Raw genomic sequence first — 27734 nt, forward strand, 5'->3', positions numbered from 1 at the left:
TTGCATAGAGCCAAGATGAGGAAGCCCAGATGACTGGGCTTTGATGAAGGCTTCATGGAGTTGGCAGTGTCCAGCTGGGTTTTGCAGGATGAATAGAAGTTCATGTGATTGATGATGGAGTGAGTGAATGGCATGCCAGGTAGAGAAAATAATGTAGGCCAGAGCCCAGAAGGCCTGATGTTGTTTGTTAAGGCTTGCAGACTTTACCTGCAATGCTACTGCATCTGGAGCCTGGGGAATAGTAGGGGATGTTTTTGAGGAGATAGGCAGGGGCCAGACTATCTGGTCAGTCACAAGTCTTTATTGAACACCTCCTATATGTCTAGTATCATTGTAGGTTCTTGGATACAATATGAATGAAAGAAAGACTTGCCCTGGAGCTGATGACACAGACAAACCAAATAAGCAGAAAGCGTTAGGTTAAGTTAGGATTGGTCTCCTGAAGAAAAAGCAAGCAGGCTGGCCAATTTGGCTCAGCGGTTAGAACGTCGGCCTGCAGTCCAGAGAGACCTGGGTTCGGTTCCCGCTAAGGGCATGTGCCTCGGTTGCAGTTTGTCCCCGGCCCTGGTTGGGTCATGCGGGTGGCAGCCACTCGATGTGTCCCTTTCACATTGATGTTTCTTTCTCTCTCTCTCTTCCTCTCTCTCCCTCCCATTCTATCTGAACAAAAAATGGGAAAAATGTCCTCGGGTGAGGATAAAAAAAAAAAAAAGAAAGAAAAAGCAAGCAGGGAGTAGAATGTGTCACAGGGTTAGGGAGGGCCTGTCTGAGGAGGTGGCATTTGAGCAGGGACCTGAGAGAAGTGAGGGATTCAGCCATGCATATATCAGGGACGAGCTCTGAGTCAGAGGGGCGATGACCTTGAAGTGGGAAGATGTTTAGGGAATAGCAGGCACCCAGCAGCCAGTGAGGTTGGAGCCAGGTATGAAGGACCTCAGTGCTTTTGCAAAGGGCTTGAAATGATCCGACTTCAAAGGCTTTCGCATCTGTGGAACAATATGAGTAGGTCTGGGAGTAAGACAGACATCCCCAGGCTGCCGGAGGGGCAGGGGCAGGGGTAGTGGGGTGCTTGCTTGGTCCAGATGTCTGAAGCTGAGATCTCTTCCTGGAGAGAGGTGAGGTTAGGTGAGCAGTGGTGCCCTCGCCAGTCGGGGAAGATGGGCAGAATCCATCTTGGGAGGACGATGGCAATTCTGCCTGGACATGCTATGCACCGAGGTGGGAAAAGAACTGCCCTTCTGATCTCTTAATGCCTCTGCAGCTACCTACTTGTGCTAAGATATCCTCTACCTGCACACTTCCTCGGTGGGCTTTTCCTGACCAGGGAGGATGGGAGGCTCTGTCCCAGGGTGTCTAAATTCTCACAGCTTTTGGATAGCAGCAGAAGTCAATTTAGCAATAATCCCCAGTACTTAGGCTGCACATATACTTTGTCCCCGAAATTCCACTTCTGAAACTCTGTTCTGTAGGCATGACCACACTGGTTATGTACAGCTTGTTGATGGTAGCACTGTTTGTAAGAGGTAAGAAAAAGAATGACAGGTGTAATATGTTCTTAAATATGATACTGACTAGATAAATTATGGTATATTCCTGCAACAATTGCTGAAAAGCGATGAGGCAGAAAAGGTGTTGGTATGGAAAAGATCTCTAAGATAAAATTAAGTGAAAAAAGATAAGGTGCAGAATGTTGCATATAATACCATGTATATAAAAATATATGTATATACCTTATTCCCATGGAATGTTTATAGAAGGATACATAAGACATTATTACCAGGGTGATCACCTGAGGGGGGGGGGGGATGGTGGAAGCAAGGGATAGAATGAGTTTTATTTTGTTTTATACTTTTGTTGTACTATTTAAATTTTGAATAATTAAAAAGCAGGAGTGTGATTATTTTACACTAATAAAAAGTAGGAGCCATTGGGGCCACTGAATAGGTTTTCATTGATTATAATGAACCTTCTGTTTGAGTGACAGATCCCATTTACAGCTCTGGTTTCACCTTAGTAATTATTATTTATTTTACAAATCTTTTGTATTACTAGTTCATTTAGTTTTTATTTTTATTTTTTCTCTGTAATTCTGTGTGAAAACACTGCTGTACCCATAGAGACTAAAAACAGGATTAAAGATGAATAACCCATATTGGGATCATGACATTAGAATTGATTTAGTTTTTAAATTAGCCTTTTGAGATGGACGAGAGGGGAAAAAAAATCTCCATTTTCCCATTATCTAAACATGTCATGGAGAAGTGAAGGATTGCCCCCCCCCCCTTATATATGCAGAACTCAAAGCCAGCCTCATTGGCTCCCACTGCCCCCCAGAAGCCCCTGAGTGTGCCCAGATGGACAGAGGAGCTCACCTCTCAGAGAGAGGTTTCTTCTTGCTTAATCCTCCCCACCAGGAAGTACTGGGCCCTGACTTAAGGAGAACAGAGAGGAGGTCCAGTTGAGGATGTAGATGGTTCTGCCACACAAGAGACTCATTGCAAGGGAGAGGGCTTGGGGAGCCCCTTATAGCTCTCAGGAGATGCACCAAAGCAAATCTGAATTGGTACTTTGTTGCCTGAGCAGAGTGTTGTGTCCTTTAAAAAAAAAGGTTTAATATTTAACTGATTGCAAAAATTGTGAATGTTGTTGTAAGTACTTAAAACACAACAGATACATAAATGTGATACATTTGCATAGCAGATTATACAGTACACCCCCCCCCCCCAATCTGCAGTTTCACTTTCTGTGGTTTGTTACCCACAGTCAGCCATGGTCTAAAAATGTTAAATGGAAAGTTCCAGAAATAAACAGTTTGTAAGTTTAAATTGCACACTGTTCTGAGTAGCATAATGAAATCCTGTGCCATCCTATTCTGTCCTGCCCAGGACCTGAATCATCTCTTTGTTGTTCTTTTTCCAATTTTTATTAATTTATTTTTGTTACAGATGTTTCACTCCCCCCAGACACCCTCCGTCTGATCTCTGTATTCACTTTGCAATGCTGCATGCTTGCTAGTCACTTAGTAGCCCTCTTGGTTATCAGCTCAATTGTCTCAGTATTGTAGTGCTTGTGCTCAAGTAACCCTTACAGTTGCCTAACACTGTGTCACAGTGCCTGTCGGTCGCCTCCTCTTATCACGTAGGCATTGCACATCGTTATAGTAAGGGTGAGTACAGTACAAGAAGATATTTTGAGAGAGAGAAACATTTACCTAACCTTTATTGCAGTATATTGTTATAATTGTTCTATTTTACTATTAGCTATTATTAATCTCTTATTGTGCCGGATTTATAAATTAAACTTTATTGTAGGTATGTATGTACAGAAAAAAAACATAGGGTTTGGTACTATCCTCTGTGGAAAAGGAGGGGCTACTATATATCTTTTATAAATACGTGTCTTAGTCCCTTCAGGCTGCTATAACAAAATACCATAGTCTTGGGGGCTTAAACAACTAACATTTATTTCTCGCAGTTTGGAGTCTGGGAAGTTCCAAAATCAAGGTGCTGACAGGTTCAGTGTCTGATGAGGATTCATTTCTTGGTTCGCAGAAGGCCATCTTCTCACTGTGTCCTCCCGTGGCAGAAGGGGTGAATGAGCTCTCTGGAGTCCCTTTTATAAAGGCATTAATCCCATTTGTGAGGGCTCCACCCTCACGACCTAAGCACCTTCCAAAGGCTCCACCTCCTAATACTATTACTTGGGGGTTAGGATTTCAACATATGAATTTTGGGTGGACACAATCAGTCTGTTGTAATATGCCCTCCCTCCAGACCCACCCCCTAAGAGATAGCTCTACTAACAGTTGATAGTCTCTTTCTGCCAGTATTTCCCCATACATTTAATACCATTCTTCTTATTTCCCTGCAGTGGTTTCACATCATTTATCCCCTGGGTGGGTGGGCTAAATGAAGTAATGTGCTTAGAGGACCATGCTCAGGGCCAGGGTACACAGTGGGTGCTTAGTAACAAAGCATGACTTGCATTACTGCACCCATCAGGGCATAAAAGGAACTTCAGACAAAACTCTTCTGGTTCAGTATATCACTGCTTCTGGTTATTTAGTGTAAGACATCCACTATTTATCTGTGTGTGTGTGTGTTGGTGGGGGGGGGGGGTATGATTTTACATACAAATACCCTTAATGATCAAGAATGGATAATAATAGATCACAGCTTTTCTGCAATTACTAAGCCCAATTACTACTGTTCCCATTTTGCAGACCAAGAAAGTGAGTCTCAGAGAGATTTAAGTAACAAGCCCAATTCTAATCAGTAGAAGCAACAGAATTCTGAGGGCAGGGAGAGGTTAAGGGACTTGTTCAAAGTGCTTCTCTTGGCGAGTGGGAGCCAGACCTGGGCTGAAAGTAAGCCTCTCTGATCCCCACCTGCCTCCCTCTGCCCTTCCACGCCCCTCCTGCCTGTCTCTGGAATGCCTCCGCTGTCTGTTTATCTTGGGCAGAATCTGACTGGCATGTCTCTCCCCTCTGCAGCCCATGGACCTAAGCTCTGGAAGAAAGTTTTTCAGCAGATGGGGAGGTATAATTGATAGAGGGAGGGTGGGAAGGGAAAACGAATTAGAGACTGCTGACAACGGGGCTCCAGTGCCCAGCAAAAATAAAACAAAATACCGGTTGGGTCACGTTTTCTCTGGATTTCAAAGGGTTCCTTTAAGAAATGACTTAAACCTTGCTTTTAAAAGAATGCTGTGGCCCTGGCCAGTTTGGCCCAGTGGTTAGAGTGTTGGCCTGTGGACCAGAGAGACCCTGGTTCGGTTCCCGCTAAGGGCATGTACCTCAGTTGCAGTTTGTCCCTGGCCTTGGGTTGGGGTCATGTGGGTGGCAGCCACTCGATGTGTGTCTCTCTCACATCAATGTTTCTCTCTCTCTCGTCCTCCCTCTCTCCCTCCTGCTCTATCTGAGGATTAAAAAAAAAAAAAAATGCTGTGGCGTCCAGCAGAGCCAGATGTACGAGACCTCTGCTGGGCTGACAGATGTAAATTGAAGCCGACCTCTCCATGTACAGCTGATGGCCCTGCAGCTGGTGGCACAGGTGTTAATGGATGACTTTAATTCAGGCTTGAGCGCAGAATAACTCAGAAGGGACTGTTACCAAATTTTAGTGCATTATCTTGCTTCGAGATTATTTTTAACAAAACCACGAGAAAGTATATAAAACTTCCCAGATTTCCTCTGCTCCACGCTCTCCCTGGAAGACATCCAGGATGGGGAAGAGCACAGACCTGGGAAGGGCTGCTGTCCTACTTAGCAGTGGGGGCCCTGCCTGTGGTTCTGAGCCTCTGCATCCTCATGGGTGGAATGGTGTACCTCCCTCACCCTTTCTGGTGCCATCAGTGTGAAGCGATGGTGGTAGGTGGGAAGTAACTGGTCAGCATTAGTTCCTCTCACTCTGGCACCTTGCTCATTCTCAGCCTGTCCACCCTCCCCACACCGCAGCTGAGGTGGATAAGGTGACATTCAAAGAACAGAGGTCTCCTGGTGGAATACACAGGAGCTGGCAGCAGACCCCCGCTCCCCACGATGGACTTCCTCTCCCCGGGCTTTTCCTGATAGCATGTGTGCCTTTCTTGCTCACTGTTCCTCTGTGGCAGACAGTGGCTCTTTGCCAGCCTTCACACAGAGCATCTCAAAGGAGTTTGCAGTGGCATCATGCAGCTCTGTGCAATGCGGAGCTGCTGTACCGTGGGAGCCCGTGAGGCTGGGAAGGCTTGGGCAGCACTTTTGGGCTGGAGTGATGGGGAGAAAAGGTCAGGCATCTGAGGGACCCGAACCCCAGCCATGGCACAGTGAGGCCCTTTCCTGTGTATGGGATCCATTACACACGTGCGAATGAGCTGCATTGTAAACCTGAGGTGGAGTCCCATGGGTTGTGGCAGCCTCTCTGTCTCTCAGGGTACCCCTTCTGCACTTTGCCTCCCGACCTGCAGAACTGTTCACGTCTCCCTGCGGGCACAGGTTTAGAGGCCTTCCCCTGTGTTCTGAAGCTCTCGCATTCCCTACTTGTAGACATGCTCTCCTCAGTGCCTCCTACTTCCCAGATCTCACCCTCCAGCCAGGGAAGGGCAAAACAGGCATGGAACTTGGGGTCAGGAGACCAGGGCGTCAGGCCAGGCTCTGCAACTGACCAGTTTGTGATCCAAGGCAAGGTATACATTACTTAGAGCCTCAGTCTTCTCAGAACAGTGGGAGTAAAACAAGATAACATGCACAGATGCCTGGTGCTCTCTTCCAAAGCGTGTGTTCTGTGTAATGTTGGGAAGGAATTGCTTTGGAAAGGAAGACACTTGGTGAAGGGCACTTCCCTCTTAACAGCTTTTTAATAATTCTGAGGTATAATTTACATGCCATAAACTGCACCCCCTTTCAAGTGTCCAAGTCAATGATTTTGAGTAAACTTGCCAAGTGTGAAACCATCACCACAAAACAGGTTTAGGACATTTCCATCACCTTGATCAGATCTCTTGTGGAGTTAATCTTCATTCCTACCTCCAGGCAACCTCTCATCTACCCTTCTCTGTGGATTTGCCTACTCCGGACATTGTGTATAAACGGAATCATGCAATGTGTTTGCCACTGTCTTCTTTCACTTAGCATAATGTTTTCAAGGTTCACCCATGTTACAGCATATTTCATTAATCCATTCCTTTTTGTGGCTAAATAATATTTCAGTGTATCAATATACTACATTTTGTTTGTCCCTCCTTCAGGTGATGGACAATTGGGTACTTTTCAGTTTGGGGCTATTTTGAATAACCTAAGAGTGAAATTGCTGAGTTTTGTGTTTCAACTTTCTCAGAAACTGCCAAACTGTTTTTTTTGCAATGTGACTAAACCATTTTGCACTCCTACCAACAATATATGAGAGGTCCATTTCTCCACATCTTTGAGAACACTTGTCATTGTCTTTTTTATTTTAGCCATCCTAGTGGCTGTGAAGCAATATCTCATTGTGGTTTAGTGGGGAATACTATGTAAATTTGGGGAACAGTGGGTTACACAAAGCTTTAAAGCTTTATTTCAGGACTTCTCAGAGACTTTAATATTCTAATGAGCATTGAGACTCTCTAAAGAGGACTATAGTCTACAGCATTTTCTCAAATGAGATCCCAGTGTGACCTGGGAGCTCAGGGTGTCTTGAAGGATTAGTGTTCTTTGGGAACCATTAGACTAGGGCAGGGGTCAGAAGACAACCAGCCAAATCCCATCTGCTGCCTCTTTTTGTAAATAAAGATTTATTGGAAGATCACCACATTCATTCATTTACAAATTGTCCATGGAGGCTTCACAATACAAGGATAAAGTTGGGTAGCTGGGACAGAGACCACAGGCCTTGCAAAGCCTAAAATATTTACTCTCTGACCCTTTACAGAAAAAAATTTCTCTGACCCCTGACCTAGTTAGTGCCTGGTGCACAATGGTTGGATGCTCACTTAACCTTTAAATAGGAGGAGGGACTAGTCCTATGGGCATGAGTGGGAACCCAAGAAACCTTTGTGAGACTTTGTATTATTTGAGCTGGTACTTGAAGGACAGATAGAATTTTGAAAACTTGGGAGAACTGAGGACATTCCTGGCAGAGGACACAGTGGGAATGAATTCTGGAACGTGCAAGGGTGTGTTTGGGGACTTCTGTGTGGCCCAGGAGAAGGATTTCTACAGTGACAGAAGAAATTGGAGCATTTGTTCTAGACCCCTTAGGCCAACTGAGGTCCTTCATTGTGTCCCCTGAGTGACAAGTTTCTTTTTCATCTTCCCCCAAACGAGATGGTGGGCCCAAGCTCTGCCTCTGAAGTTGAGCAGATGTGGCTTCAGGTTCCGCCTCTGCTTTTCTGGGTGTGTTACTTCCCTGAGCCAGAGTTTTCCTACCTGTAAATGGAATGATCGTTGCACTCATCTCAGGACTAAGCAGGAAGGATATGTAAGCGGCCGCTGTCCATGTCCAGGTCGTGAACTCCCTGAGGGCAGAGCACACCTGCCTCACTCATCACTGTAGCTCTGGTCCTTAGGACACTCAGCATGGAGTTCTCACCCTGAAACTATCTGCTGCATGAATGCACGGTGCAAAAGCCTTCGTTTCTTGCCTAGGAGCGGTCCTTGCTTTGAGTCCCCCGCTGGGTTTAAGACCTCAGCTGTGGGCTTTGCAGGAGCAGGCCCCATACGCGAAGAGTTGGGGGCCTGCACCTCTTCCCAGGGAAGTGAGCAGAACCTCAAAGGCGGAGGGATTCTGAAGGGGGCAGGGAAGGCACATTTGTTTTGGTGATGGGCCTTTTTTTGTTTGTTGCTTTGGGAGACCAAAAAGGAGGACCGAGCAAGGCTATTTATAGCCCAGCTCCTCAGTGCCAGCTTTTAGGGCGGTCTCTGCGTCCCTGGCAGAACTTTTCTCTGTGGCAGGTTTAAGAAAGGTGATGTGTTTGCCGGCTCCGTGCTGGACATTAAGATGAGGCCTCCCCAGGCCGGGCTGGGAGCCGTTCCCACACGGCCTCTCCCAGGCTCTCGGCTGTGGCTTTGGGGAGGGGGCAGCCTTGCCTCTGCTCCTCTAGTCAGACACCCCTGGCCCTGGAAGCTGGAGTGTTTGGAAGGGAAGCTCCAGGTGTGAGGCTGTTTCCTTCCCTCCAGACTCGGCCCCTGCGTGTGTGCGAGAGAAAGGGGAGGGAGGTGATACCCAAGGAGTCAGGGGCCTTGAGCAACCTGCGTCCTGTCTCTGGGGTCGGATTCTGGTGAGGCATCCAGTGTGTGGGCATCAGAAGAACCTGGGTTCAAGCTCCACTCTGGACAAGTTGCTTCACCTACCCGGGCTCAGTTTCCCTACCTGTAAAATGAGTATAATAACGCCTTCACAGTGAGAACTGAATGGCTGAGATGTGAGGACTCTCAGGTGGCACCTGCCACTGTCCCTCCACTGCCAGCTCCTCATCCCGTCCTCTGGGGTCTCTCAACATGGACAGAGTTTGCTTTTAGACTCGCCTTTCTGTTTCCCCAACTCTTCTCCTCCCGCTCCTGTAGAAACATCTCCACCTGTGGATTCTGTCCCTGTCTCTGTCTCTGGGACCTCGACCCCCTTCTCTCTTCTCATATCCCCTATTCCCTCCTGCAACTGCAACTTCTCCCTCCCTCCTGGCCCTTCCCCGTGAACTATTGGAGTCTCACCAACCTGAAAACAAAACAAATGTAAGTAAAACAGCTCTTGTGCCCTGTGGCCCCTTTAGGTACCGATATCTCTGACCCGTCAGAGCCCAGCTTCTCCAAAGAGCTGCCTCACCAGGCTCTCCCTTCCCCTCTCCTCTTCATCATGCCCCCGAAGTGCCCTCCCAGGCAGGCAGCTCTCCTCACCTGGCACACCCCTCCTGGTCCCACATCTCACAGACACTCTCCTCTCGACAGGCTGCTCTGCAGTGCTTGGCACATGGGCTGCTTCCCCTTCTAGAGTGCTCTCCCCTCTCCCTCCGTGTCGGGGCGTACCACCTTCTCTGGGTGCTCCCTGCCTTTCTGCTGGCCCTTCTGCGCCTCCTTCAAGGTTTCCCCACTGCCTCTCTCTGCTCCATAGATGTTGGGGGTCCAGGGGCTCTGCTGTAGACCCTCTTCCTCCCTTTCTCCAATGCCCCATGTTTTCCCAGGACACCCTGATCTCCTCCCTGCATCTCTTTTCTGAGCTTTGCAGCGAGACCTAGTTGCCTTGGGGCATTGCAGGTCCCTGTGTGTCCCACAAGCACCTCAAAATCATCTTGTCTAAAAGATTGATTCTTACTTTTCCTCTACCCCACTGCACAGTTCTCTCCTGCTCAGCTAATGATCTGACACCCACCCAGGTCCAAACCTGGGTGTCAGCCTAGAATTCCTCTTCCCTGCTACTTGCCACCTGTACCTCTGCTGCTCAAACCCAGCAGTTTCCCTCCAGGGCCATTCCCCTACCTCAGTCCAGACCCTCCTGACTGTCCAAATGCAAGCAAGATTCTCTGCACTAGACACCCTGCTCCATTCCACCCTTCCTGCCCATTCTTCCACTGCAGCCAGAGTTTTCTGAGACATGAATCTGATGTGGTCTCACCTCTGTTTAAGATGCTTTCATGCTTCCATCACCCTCAGGAAGGCTCCTTCTAGCCCTTGCTCACCACTCCAGCCGTGTCCTCGCCTCCGTCGTTCACCCTGGCTTCTGCTTTGACTCGACATGCCATGCCTGCCCTGGCCTCACTGAACCTTTTTCCCTCGTGGCCTTTCAGCCCCCAAATGCCCCCTTTCTTCTGAGCTAACCCTCCATCGCTAACTCTCCTTTGCTCACTAACTGTCAGGCGGGACCCACCTCCACCTCTACATCCTGATGTTGGCCAGGTCCAGGGTCCCCTGCTCTTCTGTCATAACCCCCCATGTCCTGTTTACTCATCTGCCTTCCTCCAGACCACAACACTAGGCCCCCTGGGCATAACGCAGTAGCTGGTACACTGAAGACACTTCAATAAGTGTTAGTTGTATAGACTAATAAATGCATAAAGGGCACACACTGTACACTCCTTTTACCTAGCACACAAGGTAGCTTTGGGCATGCATTTACCATAGCTCTGATTTATAAAGAAGAGAGGAAGGCATTGATTTTCATCTTACAGGAGAATCTAGGAGTTAACATTGTGGCTGAAAGTATGGGCTCTGGAGTCAGGATCCCGGGGTTCAATTTACAGCTCTGTTATATGTTTGTGGTATGATTTTGAGCAAGTTATTAACCTCTCTGTACCTCAGTTTTTCCGTCTTTGAAATGGTGAAAATAATTGTACCTACTTCCAGGTTTGTTGAGAGGATTAGAGGAGTTTGTGGTTGAACACCTGTAGAAGGGAGGTATGATCGCCCCCATTTTACAGATGAGGAAGCCGAGACCCAGAGAGGTGATGTCCACTACACAAAGTCACACAGCTGGGAAGGAGCAGAACTGGAACTCGAGCCCAGCCCATTTCTGTATGTGCCAGCGGCTGGAGAAGCACAGGCATCTTCCCTCCAAGCTCTGAGATTTCTGCCTCTAGGTGTAAATCTCCGGAAATAGTTTACTCTCATGGCCTGAAAAAGATGCTTCGCGAAGAAGCTGCTTCTGTGCCTGGCTCACAGAAGGTGCATGATACTACCCGAGCAAATGAATCCCTCTCGGGGGCCTCATTTAGTCTTCAACATTTCCCGCTCCCTGGACGGTATTGGGAGGTCTGGTCCTAGGTCCTTTTTTTGCCAGGGTGTTGGCAGCAAACTCTTCCTTATTCAGACCTTTCTTCTGTCCCAGTGCTTCATGGGGGTAGGTCATTAAGAAAGCTTTTTCCCAGGAAGAGCGGTGCCTTCTCCAAGTCCCCAGAGCTGAGCGCCCAGCCCCCATGCTCTCAAAGGCTGCCCTTGTGGGTTTCAAAACAACCCCACGGCCCTGCAGGCTGAGAACTGGCTCCCCAAGCCCCCTTTCTTTAGAGACCCAAGGTCCATGGCTAGTTAGAGTCAGCGCTGGTAAAACCTAAAGAAAATAGTTGGAGGATGTTTTCAAATAGCGTCTGGTGAAATAGAAGAGCAATTCATCCCGCATAGTGTTTAGTAATCTGCTTCCCATTCTGGGAATTAAATTGTTCAATTAAGCGAGAGGGCACCGAAGCAGGCTGCATGACTCAAAAGTTTGCGGCATCCAAAATGTGGAAGAGAGGGGACCTGCGCCAGCCCACTCCTGGCTGGTCGGCTCCCTTCTTTCTCTGTCTCTGTGTGGCTTCCAGCTTTCGGTCTCCTGGTTCAGAAAACAACTACCTCAACAAGAAGGCATGTGTGTGCGTGCATCCCTGCTAGCGGAGGACCTGGTAGAAGTGTTTCTTTGATGAAAAATTCAGAGGCCAGCGTGGAGCGGCACAGAGCACTCCCGGGTCCTGTCCATCTGCCGTGACACACTTTCCTTCCTGCTCTGGGTGGTCCCTTCTCATTCACCAGCTGATGGGCTTTCAGGGCGCTTTGAGGGGCATTTTGTAGGATGGTGGGTATATGTTGTCTACAAGGCTCTTCATCGGGAGACAAGAGGGTTAGTGAGCCCTTGAAGTTCCTGCAGAATGTTGGGAGTGTGGGGGTGCATCAGGGTATTTCTCTGGTGAGTAAGTAGCTTCTCAAAGGATCCCTGACTCCCTCCCTAAGTCCCCCAACCCCACCAAAAATATAAAATAAAATAAAGGTTGAAAACTATTCAGGTGGAGTTGGTAGGTCATTCCGTCCTTGCCAGGAAATTTTACTTCTGTGGTGCTCAAGCCTTACCGTGTTTGCGTAATCCTTGGGGAAATGTAGCAAAATGCAGCTTCCCAGGGGCCATGCTGCAAAGATGTGAACTTCAGTGGGTCTGGGATGGGGCACAGGAATTTTTGTCTTTTGGCAAGCACCCCACAAGGATCATGCTGCTCTTAGATACTCTTAGGGTTTCACTTAATAAAGCCTGTAGTTTTTAAAGAAGTTAAAGCCAGAGACTATTAAGACATACACAAATAAAGTAATTCTTGCTATAGCTATGTGGCCATTTCCGTTCTTTCTCAAATAACCTGGACTTCTTTCATGTCTAACTTTTCCTGGTTAAGGACAAGAGCCATGCCATGTGCACCTTCTCCTCAGCTCAGCGCCTTAGTGTTAACAATGCCTGGCACAAGTAGTTGATCAGTAAATGCATATTTATGTGGATGTTCCTACTTCAGGTTATTGATCTGGGAGCTGGTTTCCTTTTGAGTAAATCCATGGCCGTACACAGCCCAATTTTGTTTGGGGGCCCCGTCTGATTTCTCCTGTGGGGGTTGGGTCTGGAAGGAGCCTGCAGACCAGTGCTAATTGGTGTCATTGAGTAATTAATGCAGAATCAGGCCCCAAGCGGATTCCCAGGGAGACAGACACTGAGGGAGGCTTTCATGCTTGGTGGGATGGGAGCTGCTTTCTCAAAGGACGTTCCCAGAGCGCCGAGGAGACTGGCGTGGTCTGGTGGGGGTGGTTTGGCAGCCGGGATGGGGTTCGTGGAGCAAGTTCGGAGGGGATTTGTGTTGGTGCCATAGTTCAGCACAATATGGAGCGTGGCGAGTTTGACTTTGAAGAAACACAAACCCCAGGCATGGGCTCTGGGAGCCAGACCTGTGTCAACTCTGAAGAATTGATGGGTTCTAGGCCAGCGTGGCTAGAAGCATTGGCTCAGAGCACCCAGGGGTCCTCTCTCTCCTGTGACCAGGGCCTTCTGGGACACCCCTGCCCCTTGGCATGCTGCTCAAGGCTCCTGATGATGCTTCTGTTTGCCTTCTCTGCTTTTCCCTCTGATTGCTGTGCTCCAGCATTCCTCAGGTACCCCATTCCTGTTTTCTGGCCTTTGCTAATGTTATTCCTTCTACCTAAAACAATCTTTACCCCTTCCTCTCCTGGCTAAATTCCATCATTTTTCACAGTGGCCTTAAATAGCACTTCTTCCAGCAAGCTTTCCCTGGCCCCCTATAGTAGTCAGGATAGGTCGGTTTATGCTGCAGTAACAAACACCTCCAAAGATCTCAGTAGCTTAAAGAGAGCAGAATTCATTTCTTGTTCATGTAACACTTCTGATGGAGGGTGCCGAGAGGGTTCATGTCGTCACTCAGGAACTCGGCTTCCAGAGGCTCCATCTTGACACATGCTTCTGTCCTGACAGCAGCAGTAGAGAAAAGGACATGGTGAATCACACCATCTGGCTCTTCAAGCTTCTGTCTGAAGTGACACAGGTGCCATTGGCCAAAGCAAGTCCAGTGGCCACCCTTGAGTTCAGCAGGCCAAGGTGTGTGATCTTCCTGAGGGAGGAACCTGAGTGTGTCTGGACTCTCCTGTGGTCTCCCAGCACCCTGAGGTAGACTAGAGGAGTCTTGGTCTAACCAAAGGCCCTATGCTTCTCCCATCATATCCTTACGATGTTGTGTTATAAACCGTCTGCTAACTGGGCCTCCTTTTCCCGCTTGGAGTGAATCCATGAAACCAGGGTGTTGGGTCTCTGAGGCCCCCACACCCAGCCGTGGGTTTGGCTCAGAGGATGCCGAGTGAATGGTGGGTAGTGGGTGAAGGAATGAGTGGGCTGTCCCTGCCCACTGCAGCACTAGCTTTGCTCAAGGTTTGGTTGGGTCAGGCCCTCTCCAGCCCCTGTGACCCATGGCCTTTTCTTCTGCAGGCGCCGGGTCCTGGCCATCTCGGATGGGATTGAGCACATTGGGAATCTCCGCTGGGAGCTGGCCTTGTGTCTCTTGGCAGCCTGGACCATCTGCTACTTCTGTATCTGGAAGGGAACCAAGTCCACAGGAAAGGTAAGAGGTGCATCTTCAGGCAACTAGCGTGGGCATGGGAAAGTGCGAGTTGTTCTGTGTGAGCCCACAGGTGACCCAGAGAGTGCCAGGAAGTTCATGTTGCAAAGGCCAGATCTTAAGTTGGGAAGTATGAGGAGCACTGGACAGGGAGTCCACTTAGTCTTCCACAGCTGGAATCCCAGTCCACCACTTATTTGTCACACCGCTCAGGGCTATTCACTTCTACCTTCTGAGCCTCCGTTTGCTCATCTGTGGAATAACAAAGCCTTATCCTGTCTTCTTACTGAGTTGAGAGTCACACATGGAAAGGGGAGTTAAAGTTCTTTGAAAAGTAGGAAGTGCTAAACTACTACCGTGTCGTTCTTTGTGCTTAAGACATGTGCTCCAGGAGTGTGCTAGTGCAGGGAACGCTAGCTGCCTCCACTGACACACCCCAAGATCTCGCCTACCTGGGGTCTGTGGAAGGAAGGGCAGACACTTGCATGTACTGCTTTCCTGTGCCATCTGCACCACGTGGCCTTCAGGGTTGGCGCCTCTTCAGTGAAGAGAAATGGGAGGACAGAGTGGCTCTTGACTGCCCTGCCCTGGTAGTTACCGTGGCTCCTCCAGGCGTGACTGCCGGCCAGAACCTGAGGCACAGCTGCACCTAATTGCAAGTAGGCCGGGAAATGTAGGGGACCACAGGGATGTCTGGTGAGCATAGCAATCTGTGCCACAAGGATCAATAGGGACCGTAAATGTGTAGCTCGTGGCCAAGTTCAGCCTACTGATGTATTGTACTTTTTTTTTTTAATTGTTTCCAACATTTAGAAATTAGAAAATTTCACATGGGAAAAGGAAACAGGATTCTGGCATCCCATGGAAAGTGGAATGATTTGGCCGTACTGAACCTGCATGCCTACATGGCAGAATGTGGCTGAGCTAGCAGCAACCACCTCCTTTTAAGGATACGTGGTTGGCCACAGTCCCCACCATTACCTATTGCCCTGATCCTGTGGCTGAGCATCAATGCCATTAGTTTCCTCCTCTGTGCCACTCATTTTTTCTTGAGGAAAATGAAGTTTAGTTTATACTTGGGTCAGCCTGACCAACAGCATGACTCCTTGCCTGCCTGCTTCTGGTAGGCAGCCACTCATACACTTGATTACAAGTTACTGTCTGGGTCAGGAGCTGGAAACAAAACCTCCGAACAAGAACTTGTCAGCTCTGGACCCTTTTACAAAAGATGGTCCCCTCAGCTCCCCCAGTGGTAGGTGGAATCAAGAGGAACGTGCTAGAATGTTGATGGTGGGTGGACCTACAGGAGGAAAGTCAGGAGAGCACGGAAGAAAGATCAACAAGCCCCGTGCTGTGGGCTCTAAGGAAGCTGAGGCCTGAGTCGAACAGAGACTTATGTTCCTTCAACCAAGATGATTTTGCTGATCTTGGCTTTCTCCAGTTTGCATCATAAAGACAAAAGGATTTTTCTGGTTTTCCAAATATAAAAATTATTGCATTCTTGATCTACTTCTTCAGACTACATATATGTTGCTCCTGTCCCCCTCTCTGCTACCCTTCTGGCTAAAGAGGAGGAGAATGGCTGGAGGGGATAAGAGCCAGGGTTTGGAACCAGGATTCACATCTCAGGTCTGTCACTCACTGCCTGTTACCCTGGGCACATCGCTTAACTTCTCTGATCCTCAGTTCCCTTTTCTGTAAAACAGGGCTGATAGCTGAGCTTGCCTTATGGGGTGGTTGCCAGGAGGAAATGCAAAGATGTATGTTCAGTGCTTAGCAGGGTGTGTAGTTAATAGTAAGTGCTGAGTGTTGGTGATTTTTTTTTTTAAATCTTGTTATAAAGATAATATTCATACAAGAAATAGTTTCTGAATATCTATTCTGTACCTAGCATTATTCAGCGAGTCTCTAACGGTGGATGAAACACAGCCTCTGCCCTACTCAGCTGACAGGGAATGTGCACCATGAACCGTAAGGGGAGGAAGGAGGTGTCATGGTTGGTATCACTATTGCTTCTCCTACCATTATACCTCCTCCGGAGTTGATGCTGAGGCCAGCAGGGCTGGGCTGGGTGGCGTGTGTGTGGTTGTGGGGAGGGCTGCTTGGATGAGGTTTTGTCCACGTGTATGTGTGGACTTGAGCTCCCCAGGACATGGGCTGTGGAAAAATGTGGTTCCACTTAGCCCTCAGGAGAAAGCTCAGTCCCACAGGAGGGCCACTTGCCTTTGAACCTGCATGTTAGAGGTGTGTTTTTGTTTTTTTTCTGTCAGAGAATTCTAATGCAGGAACAGAGGTTTCAAGGAAGGACTGGCAGGCTACATTTTGGGGATTTCAGAAGAGACATATGAGAAGGGGGGAGCATCCCTGCATGGCCTTCTGCTCACTGTGCACTCTACCAGGGGCTTTCTGTCTACCTTAGCACACGGATCGCATGAACTGGGGAGATGTTGCCTCTGTCTTATAGGTGGAGACCCTGAGACTAAGAGGTGAGTGGCCTGGCCAGAGGTACATGGCCACTTTGTACCTCAGTGCTGACCCACCTTGCCTGTCTGTGGGCTCGATTAAAATTTAGAACCGTGGTGTGTTGAGTGATGTTTTCTCACATGCCTTCTTTGAGTCTACTTTTTCTCATCTCTCGTAGAAATGGTAAAGATAGAAATGGTAATAATATGTGTAGGTAGCAACAGGTAATAGTTACCAGTTATTGAGCACTTCACATGCCCATCGCATTGAAACCTGAAACACCACCATGAGACAGGGATTAGCATCATCTCCATTTTACAGATGAGACAGCTGAGGCTTGGAGGGCTTCAGTAAGTGCTCAAGGATCCTCGGGTAGGAAGCGGAGGGCCAGGATTTACCAGGCCTTGGTGATCGCATAGCCAGTGCTCTGGATGAATGTACCCTCATGCCTGTCATCTGTGGGGACAATGACAATTTTCTTATGGGCTGATTCTGAAGTTAATGAGTTAGCTTAGTACACAACAGGTACTCGATGGTTGTTGGTTAGAGCTGGAACTAACTGTGTTTTTAGGGGAAATGCTGAAGTCAGATGAGCTAATTAAGCATTTTCCTAATGGCTGGGTTTTAAGGGCTCTTCCCATGTTCCGTGGCCAAGACCAGGGTTAGCATCCAGGATGAGATGAGGTTTGCTGGCACTTAGAGACCACGTGGTCCACCCCCACCCTTATTTAATGGATGAGGAAACTGAGGCTCAGAGAGGGAAAGAAAGTTGTCTGAGGCCACACAGAGAGTGTCAAGTGTTGGTCAGGAACTAGAGCCTGGTGGCCCAGCTCACCAGCTGTTTATAAATGACAAGGTTCTGTGGACCAAATCGGACAGTTTTGGGGAACCAGGGGTCCCTGGCTGGCACATAGGCTCTTCAAGAGAGGGTCTGATGCTTTTGTTACTGATTCTCACCTCACCTTGGGCATGAGCCCAGTGTCCAAAGGTTTGTTGGGTTCTGTCAAAACCACCTAAAAATAAACACGGAGTCATCTGAGTCTTCACGAGAGGGCAGAGGTCGCACTGCCTCTCGCCTGCTGGGCCCTGGCCAGAGCTGCTTTCATGAAGCTGTTCAAGGAAGGAGAACCCTCTCCTCCCACTTCCTATATTCAGACCTCAGCAGAAATTTCTGCAATTTTACTCACTTAAGAAATAGTTCCCAGCCTCCTCCTTTCTCCAAGGTAAAAAACTACGCCCAGCTTGAATTCAACGAGCGTGTCCCTGGTTCCCGGAGGCACACACTTCAGGCTCAGCCTTTCGGCGGGTGGTTGTCTACGTGGGGATTTAAGTTCAGGTCAGGAATTAGTAGATCACTTGTGAGGCTGTGACAGGCCACAGGTGAAGGCCTGACAGTGCTCCCTACTGGCCCAGCGGGCAGTGCACTGGCTGGGAGGCTGCACTGGCATTAGCATCTCCTCCAGGTACAACCTCTGCAGGTTCCTTTAGCTCCATCCTCTCCTGTGCTCTCCTCAAGGACTTCAGTCTTCGGAGTCACAGAGGCTGGCATTCAGGGTCTCCCCCGAGTCAGAGTGAGCAGCCACTACTCAGAAGAAGCTGCGCTGGGCTGGAGAGATACTCAGTAGGGGCCCGCTTCAGTATGTAGCAAGGTGCCCCGTAGCTTTGCTTAATAAACACTTGTAGAATGAATGAATTCCACCTGTGCCTGGGGCTCCCTGCAAGGTGCTGGGATATAATGGAGAGGACAGTTGTTAGTCTTGTCCCCCCACAGCATACAGCCTAGTAGGGCGGGCACAGACAGATAGGCAGTTGCAACTCAGTATGTTAATGCCGGCAGTAAACAATAGAACAGTTAGAGAATCAAATCCTAGGAAGGTGGGGGTTCTGATGGCTGAGAATTGTCTCTGTAATATTAGACTGTAGTGTGTCAGAGTTGGGTAGCACCTTGGTTTTTAAGTCCAAATCCTAGTTTACAGATAAGGAAGTGGAAGCCCAGAGAGATTGCAAGTTCGCCTAAGGCCTCCCCGCTAGAAAGGAGCAGAGCTGGGCTTCAAACCTGGGTCTCTCTGCCTTTCCTAAGGCTGGTCCTCATCTGTTCTAATACTTCCAGCAGGAGTTCACGTGCAGGTTTAATGTGAGCATGTCCATTGCGGTTCTGAGCACATGGCAGGCGGCTCAGAAGCCTTTTATTTCCCTGTCCCTGTGCAATAGCTTCCGTTGTAGTTCTGCACCGTTCCTCTTTCTCTTCTTAGACACTATTGGAAACTCCAGATATCTGGATTCAAAAACTACATAAAAACCTTTCTTGATTATAGATTGAGTCCTGAGAACATGGAGGATTCTGAAATACTTGCTTTCTTTACCGGGAAACATTCAGGCTGTTTGTAACTTGTCATCTTCTCAATGATAAACAGTTTCAGTCTGGATAATTGGAAAACAAATAATTGAAATCAAGTGACTGGAGAGAGCATGAAGATATCTTGGTAATTTTCCTATGTCCTTGGGTTGTTTTTAAAGACTTTTTTAGAGCATATTTAGGTTCACAGCAAAATTGAACAAAAGTACAGAGACTTCCCATACGCCCCAGCCCCCACACATATTTAGCCTCCCCCCCTTATCAATATCTCTCAACAAACACTGGCCGGATGCAGAGTGATGGGAGCTCTTATTCAGTGCAAAATGAGCCGCCACTTCCGAAGATGGTACTACAATGTTAGTTGTAACTGATAGACCCACACTGACACATCATAAACACCCAGAGTGTACATTAGGGTTCACTCTTAGTGTGGTATATTCTGTGGGTTTGGACATACGTATAGGGACACGTATCTATCATTGTAGTACCATGCAGAATAGTTGCACTACTCTAAAAACCCGCTGTTCCCTGCTTACTCTTCTCCCCCTTCCCCATCCCCTGATAACTCCTCATCAGCTCACTGTCTCCATACTTTTCCCTTTTCCAAAATGTCATATAGTTGGAATCATACAGTATGTAGCCTTTACAGATTAACTTCCTTTATTTAGTAATATACATTTAAGGTTCCTCCATGTCTTTTCATGGTTTGGTAGCTTATTTCTTTTTATCATAAGCTACCATTTCTTTTTATCTTTTTATCAATAGAAAACTATTCCGTTGTCTGGATGCACTATAGTTTATTTATCAACTCACCTGATGGACATCTTGGGTACTTCCAAGTTTTGGCAATTATGAATGAAGTTGCTGTAAACATTTGTGCACAGGTTCTTATGTGGACATAAGTTTTCAACTCCTTCGGATACATACCAAGGAGCATGATTGTAAGAGTATGTTTTGTTACTTAAGAAACCACCAAACCATCTTCGCAAGTGGCGGCTCACTTTGTACCGAATGAGAGCTCCTATCGCTCCGCATCCAGCCAGTGTTTGGTGGTGTCAGTGTTACAGATTTTGGCCATTCTCACAGGTGCCTTGTGGCATCTCACTGTTGTTTCAGTTTTCATTTTCCTGATGACATGATGGAGCATCTTTTCATGTGCTTACTTATATATCGTTGGTGAGGTGACTGTTGGTCCATTTTGTAATTGGGTTATTTGTTTTCTTAATGTTGAGCTCTAAGAGTTCTTTGTGTATTTTGGATAACAGTCCTTTATCAGATGTGTCTTTTGCAAATATTTTCTCCCAGTCTGTGGCTTGTCTTTCACAGAGAAGTTTTCAGGTTTCATGAAGCCCTTCCTGTCAACTGTTTCTTTCATGGATTGTGCCTGTGGTGTTACATCTAAAAAGTCATCACCATACCTAAAGTCACCTACATTTTCTCCTATATTATCTTCTAGGAGTTTTCTAGTTTTGTGTTTTACATTTAAGTCTGTGATCCATTTTGAGTTAATTTTATGAAGGATGTAAGGTCTGTGTCTAGATTAATGTTTTTGTATGTGGATGACCATTTGTTGAAAAGACTATCTTGCTCTGTCCTCGTGCTTTTATTCGTCAGCCAAATTCATCCTGCCCATCTCTGCCCCCAGCTCCTCTCCCTGACCTCATAAGCCTGAAACCAAATCGTTTCTGACAACTTCTCCCTTATGTCTCACCCAATTATCGACCAAGTAAGTCTACTGTGGTAATCCCCCTATGTAAAAAATGGATTGTCCTCTTCATTTCTGTTGTCCATCTATCCACTCACCCGACTGCACATTTTACAAATATTGAGCCCTCAGTACCTCCAGAGTGAAAATTGCTCTCAGAATGCCCCATTTGTACAACTGTATTCCTGACATGCAGAAAGATATAAATGAAATGCTTTGTATTCTAACAGTACTTACAAGTAAATTCACGGTGTTCTGTCTTTATTCTATTGTAGCATATGACAGCATGTAAAGCAATGTTGTAATTTTGTGACATTCCTGGAACCTACTATATATATGTGTTGAGGACTAAAAAAAACTGGTCATTACCGTGTCCTTCTCTTGTAACTTTGCTAGGTCTTAGTCTAATCCAGGGATTGGCAAACCGTGGCCTGAGGGCCAAATCCAGCCTGTGGCCTGTTTTTGTAGATAAAGTTTTATTGGAACAGTGCCACATCCATTCCTTTACATATTGTCTATGACTGCTTTTGTGCTACTGTGGGACAGAGGCAGTGTGACCCACAAAACCCAAAATATTCACTGTCTGATCCTTCACAGAAAACGTCTGTGGATATCTACATTAATCTGTTGCTAATCCGTGTAGACTATGGGCCACTTAACAAGAAACTAACATATAAACTGCTGTTACCCAAAGCACGGACCATTGCAAAAACTGAAAAGCTACGGTGGTTGTTTGCAATGGAGAGCTTTGCTAAGGATCCTTCAGATTTCACCCAGCCTTTTCAGCCCCCATTTTTTATGCCCCAAAGCTCATTCGCTATGGATGTTGCTTATTCACACATTCATTCTTTCACTTATCCATTAAGTGTTTATTGTGCGCCTACTGTGTGCCAGGCACTCAGGATGAGGGCTCTTTTCTCTGGTGAGTGAAGCAAACCGTGGCGCTATGGCCTGGTGAACGATGTGGTGAATGAACAACTCACAGGAAAGCAGCGGACAGGAGAAGGGGGGCTGCGAGAGAGAAGAATGAGGACAGGGGAACTCCTCAGAGGGGTCAGAGAAGGCTGCCTGGAGGGGAGGGATCTCCATCTGTGATCGGAAGGGATTGGCCGGGTGAGCAGCACATACAAAGTTCTCAAATTGGGAGGACCTGGTACATTTGAGAGGCAAAGCACATTGGGGCCCAGATGGACCTCACAGTGGCATGTGGCGAGGCAGGGATATCAGCAGGGGTCAGACCGTGCAGGCCAAGCGTTTTATTGTACGTGCGGTGGAGAGCCACTGAAAGTTTTTAAGCAGTGGTAGCGTGATCTGATTTTCATCTTTCAAAGCTGGCTCTGGTTGCTTGTTGTGAATGGATGGGTGAGAGATGGTGGGGCAGTGGGAGCCCTGTGAGTGGGCGACCGAGGCGGAAGTAGCAGTGGAATGGAGAGAAGTGGTCAGATCAGAGACACCTTTCGGTGTGGCGTCATTGTTCTGCAGGGCCTGCCGTCCTTTGGCGTTATTTTTTATTCATTTATTTTTAATCCTCACCCGAGGACATTTTTCAGTTTTTTTGTTCAGGTAGAGTGGGAGAGAGAGAGAGAAACATCGACGTGAAAAGGACACATCGAGTGGCTGCCACCCACACGACCAGCCAGGGCCGGGGACAAACTGCAACCAAGGTACGTGCCCTTAGCGGGAACCGAACCTGGGTCTCTCTGGACCACAGGCTGACGCTCTAACCGCTGAGCCAAACTGGCCAGGGCTGTCCTTTGGCTTTAGAAGGGGGGTTGTTCATCCACCCTCTGGCCTGGATGCTGTGCCCTCTGAAGGCAGCCGTCCTTACCCACCAGATAGTCAACGTGTCCCCTCGTGCTCCCCTACTCCCTCCCCAGCTGGCTCCGTGCTTTGCGCTCTCCCTGCCTGGGTCCTCCTTCTGTCCTCCTCTTGGTGGTTGATTTATGGATTTTTCCCCCTAGTTTCCTCGTCTCCAGGAGCAGTGGTTGGGAGGGGAGGGTGCTGCAAAAACAATTCTGGTCCCTTCCCCGCCTCCTCTTATTGCCACTTTAAAGGAAGCTGCAGGATTAGCTGGGATTTTAAGAAGAATCCTGCCTTTTCACTGCTTTATGGCTCTGTTTTTATCCTTTTCAGGGCTCTAGGACACCAAGGCAGGAAAAAGGACACACACGCGCACGCGCGCGCACACACACACACACACACACACACACTCACGCCCATACAGAAACAGCTACAAATAACCTTGAATTGCTTTTTTCCTTTCCTTCATTCACCAACAAGTAGAGGAATTGGGGGTGGCACAGGGACCCTTAAACAGCCGTGTTGTCTGCATGATGAGTGGCACTTAGTTTGACCCAGATCCTGTTCTAAAGTCCTTACTCCATTAACCCATTGAGTCTACACAACAATCCTACAAGATGAATATGATTATTATCCCCATTTCACAGATGAGAAAACAAAGGTTTGCAGAGCTTAAATTGCTTGCCCTAAGCTCATGGGGGATCAGAGCCCACTGGGGTCAGGGAGGGCTGGCGGGGGGTGGGGGACAATTAGCAGGTGAGGCCACCTGCCCTACAGCTGCCAGATGGAGATGGACCTGACGGCTGTGGAGGCTCCTCCCTTCAGAGTGTGCCTTTTCTCCCTCCCCCACTGCCACCAAGGCCAGTTGGAGCTGCCAGCAGGGAAACCATCAGGAGCCCCACACAGAAAATTTATTCTTCAGGAGCACCCTATAAAGTGGCTAATGGATTCAATGAGGCATAAAGCAGGAGTGAAGGGGGCATGAGGAATAAAAGGGAAAGATGTGTGAAAGGGAAGAGAACAGGCTCAGGAAAGGAACTGGGCAGTGCTGTCTCGGCCCTCAAGTGGTCTTTGTTGCAGCCTGAAGCAAGCACGGACGGCGTTGGTGGCGGGGCTCTCCCTGGCCCGCTGATGTCTGCATTCAGAGAGGAAACTAGAGCGTTCATGAGAGGCATGCAGAGAGCCCAGGCGGCCGCGGAGAGAGCCCCAGAACCCGAGGACACCCAACACCACGGCCGCCCGGGGGCCTTTGTGCTGAGTTGGGGGCGCTTCTCACACAACTGTGGTTCAGGGAGAGCGTTAGATTGTCACATTAAGTCAAAAGAGTTTAGCATCTTGATTCAGCCCTTTCTTTGGCCTTGAATGACAGCGCTTCACCTTTAGCGGGAACCCTGGCAGCCAGGAAGGTTGGAAAGGAGAGAAGCTTTGCAACTCAGTAATACCGTCTTTATTAAAGCACAAAGGCCCCCCAAAGTCCGAGTGGCTGCTGGGTGGGAGGGGTTCTGCACGGCTGGCCACCTCCTGAGAAAGCCTGTCGGGGCAGTGAGAGGCGCCCTGGTGCGGGGAGGCACTGTTAACTCTTAGGGAACAACTGGGCACCTGGCACTTTATGGAGCCTGCCCACACGCCTGGGTCTTCTCGGACACGAGAACCTACCCTGATGTGTGGCAGGCACAGAAGACTCAAAGTGGCTTTGCGCCCAACACCAGACCTAGTGCAGTGCTGTTGGTAAACTAAGCCAGAAACGAGTGAGGTATTTATTTCATGCCAACTGAATTAACACTATGCTGGGCACTAGGGGAGAGGGTTAGAAGACTTGTGAACTGTGCATCCTGCCCTCCACAGTTGTGCCAAGAAGACGTAGGCAGAGATTGCAATGAGGAAGAATGGCACGAGCCAGCATTTGGCATCAACTCCTGCCCCACCACTTGCCGGCTGTGTGATTCAGTTCAGGCCACCCTGGCCTTCTCTGGCCGTTCACGTCACTTCATCTCTCTGGGCCTCAGTTTCCCCTTCTGTCAAGGTTAGCATGACAAGTGCATTGGCAAGTGGGGAGCTGTGCTGGTGTCACTAGTAAGAGAATGATTGAGCCGGGGTGGGCGCTGTCAGCCAGAGCCCACTGGATGAGGACGAGGGCATGGGACCAGCATATCCGGATGCAGTGGGCAGGGGTTGATGTGATATGTGGGCCAGCTCTGACCGATGTTTGGGAACAGTGAGGGACAAAGGCCCAAAGAGACGTCTGGGAGAGCACTGAGAGGTAATGGGGGTCTGGGCAGAATGTGGCCCAGATGGCCAAGCAGGGGGCTGGCGTGTCAGGGAGGCCCCTGCTTGCTGGCAGCGTGGAGGCAGTTGGCCAGCTCACGCTGGTACAGTAGGGATTGAGGACAGGCCGCTGTCTTCCTCCAGAGTGCCCACCAGATCCCACCTTCCTCCCCACCCCAGTTGCCATCTGTGTCAGTCAGCGTTCAACCAGAGCAGCAGAACTGGCAGGAGGTGTGTACTGAGATTCAGCATGAGGAACTGGTGATTGTGGGGGCTGACTGGACAAGTCTGAACAAGACAGGATGAACACTCTGGCAGAAGCCGACAGAGCTGCCCAGAGGCAGAAGTTCTTCATTGGGGAAACCTAGGTTTTTCTCTCCAGGCCTTTCAACTGGTTGAATCAGGCCCTCTGACATCATCTGGAATCCCCCTTACTTAAAGTCAACTGATTATGGACTGTAACCACATCTACAAAACACCTCCGTGGCAACACATAGATTTGTGTTTGAGTGACTGGGGACTGTAGCCGAGCTACCTTGCACATGGCAGAGGCTTCCCATCACCTTCCTCCAGGTGCGGCCCCCCTCACACCTGGATGATGGCACAGTTGTTCACCTGCTGCCATGCGCCCTGCCTAGGCCCAGGCTGCGTGTCTCCCACTGTCAGATCAGCTTCCTTACCGTGGTTTCATTGCACAACTTCCCCTCAGAACAAACGCTCCAGGAGCTCCCCATCACCTAGAGCACCTACACCAAATTTTAAACATTACCCAGACAATATCATAACAGTTATTTCAAAGCAAAAGAAATCTCCCCAAATTGTTCACATGCTGCTTTTGATTCTTACACACATATAACTGTAGTTTTTGTTGTTGTTAAAAATAACCCAAGGATATTTTTTTTCATTGATTTTTTAGAGAGAGTGGAAGAGAGGAAGGGAACAAGGGAGCAAGGGAGGAAGGGAGAGGGGAGAGGGGGAAGAGAGAGAGAATAATTGGTTGCCTCCCACATGTGCCCCAACTGAGGCCTAGGATTGAACCTGCAACCCAGGCTCATGCCCTTGACTGGGAATCAAACCCATGACCCTTCATTGTGCAGGCTGATGCTCTGACCACTGAGCAGCACTGGCCAGGGTTATAGCTATAGTTTGTATGTCGTTTGATCATAACATGATAGAATTCAATATTTTGCCTTTTTCATTTAACAGTCCATCACACATTGTTTCCACTCACTTTGCCAAAAGGTGATCTTTAAGTTCCATTGAGTAAATGTCCCATGGCATCATAAACTAGGCTATGACTGTTGGATCCTAGGATATTTAGTCTTTCCATGTCACTGAACATGCTAAAGGAAATTTTATGTAGCGGGATTTCCTTCCCTATGGCAGATCGTTTTGTTAGGAAACTTACCAGGTGTGAAACCTCGGCCAGAATCACCTACTTATTTGCCCAAAAAAATCTTGTTCCTCTACCTGTCTCCCCAGCAAGACGGGGCCCTGCCATCTCTCTTCTCCTCCTGGATGCCTCCCCCCTCTGTCCCCCAACATTCTGCTCATGGTTGAAGGTCCAGCTCAAGTCTTGGCATTTGGGAAATGTTAGGATTGGATGGAGGAGACTTACATCTCACTCACTCACCCCAAACAAGGGTTCCCTCAGCCTTGCCTCCCTGTCTCTCCTGCTCACCGTAGGTCCTCTCTGTGCTCACTGGCAGGTGACTGGCAGCACTTGGCCTCATTCCAGCTCTTGCTTCCTCATGCCCTGGCTTTTGCCCCACCCTGCTGTCTTGCTCCTCCAGGACGCCTTTGCGGGCCCCTCCCACCCTTATTCTCCTTGAACTTCTCTTATGGGCAGCAGCATCCAGCTGACCTGGGTTTGCTTCTCCTTGTCTCGTGACTGCTGTGCTTGTGGGCCCTGGGGAGATTACTTACCCCGAGAGGCAAATATTTACTGAGCATGTCCTGTGTACTGTGTCCAGGGCCTGGGCTGCAGATAGCCACTCTAAACAAGTTAAGAGGCTAGAGTGTAGGGAGACAAGTAAACAGGGAGACAAGTTACAAAACATCCCTGTGCCTGGGAGAAACTTGGCCCAGGGAGGCCGTGACATTCGAGCTGGCCACGAGGGATGGATGGTTATTAATTACCCAAGGACAGAGGAGAAAGGGGGTTCCAGAGGAAAGGAACCAAAAGCTAGCTGTGTCCTTTTCTCCTCCTGTGTCTCTTTTTCCTTCCCCCTTTCTTCCTCCTCATGTATGTTGAATGAGCATCCATTGCATGTCGAGGACTGTTATGCATGTCTTTGGCCCTAGGGTGTCACGCTGTGCTCAGATCGAGTCCTTTGTTGGTTAGTTCAGTCAGCCAACACGTGTGTGGTGCCTGTCACCTGCTAGGACCTGTTTGATTGGGGCACAAGTTCCAAAGTTCTTCCTAGCATTCATACACCAAGCCTTCCCCTCTGCCCATGGCCAAGGAAACAGCAGAGGAAAAAAAAAACCTGTCTCACTGGAAAGGAGTGAAAAATGAGGCAGGGTCAATAGGAATTGTGTGTGATCTCATGTGCGGTGGTAGGTACAAGACCCTTTCCTGAGGAGGAGACGCAAATGGAGGATGATGGCAGGTCCAGAGCCGGGGGGACACAGGGAGATGGAAAAGGGGTCAATAAAGTTATGGAGTCAGACTGACCCAAGTTCAAAACTCAGGTCCTTCCCATGAGCTAAGGAAACATCATTTACACAGTGCCCACGTGTGCCCAACTGGGGCACGGCCCTCTACATTCATTACTTAATTTAGCCAGCACAGCAGACTGGCAGGTGAGTCTAGCCAAGCCCGCTTTATAAATTAAAATACTGAGGCCC

General features: G+C 48.5%; 1 protein-coding gene across 1 annotated transcript in view; it reads left to right on the forward strand.

Moving 5' to 3' along the window:
• Positions 1-27734, forward strand: part of SLC6A11 (solute carrier family 6 member 11) — a 117219-nt gene that overhangs the window by 13264 nt on the left and 76221 nt on the right. The window contains exon 5 of the mRNA XM_036267369.1: positions 14166-14298. Within this exon, the coding sequence (XP_036123262.1) occupies positions 14166-14298 (133 nt within the window). The remainder of the gene's footprint in view (positions 1-14165; positions 14299-27734) is intronic.

Source organism: Molossus molossus, unplaced genomic scaffold (assembly GCF_014108415.1).
Source record: "Molossus molossus isolate mMolMol1 unplaced genomic scaffold, mMolMol1.p scaffold_m16_p_18, whole genome shotgun sequence".
NCBI classification, from domain to species: domain Eukaryota; kingdom Metazoa; phylum Chordata; class Mammalia; order Chiroptera; family Molossidae; genus Molossus; species Molossus molossus.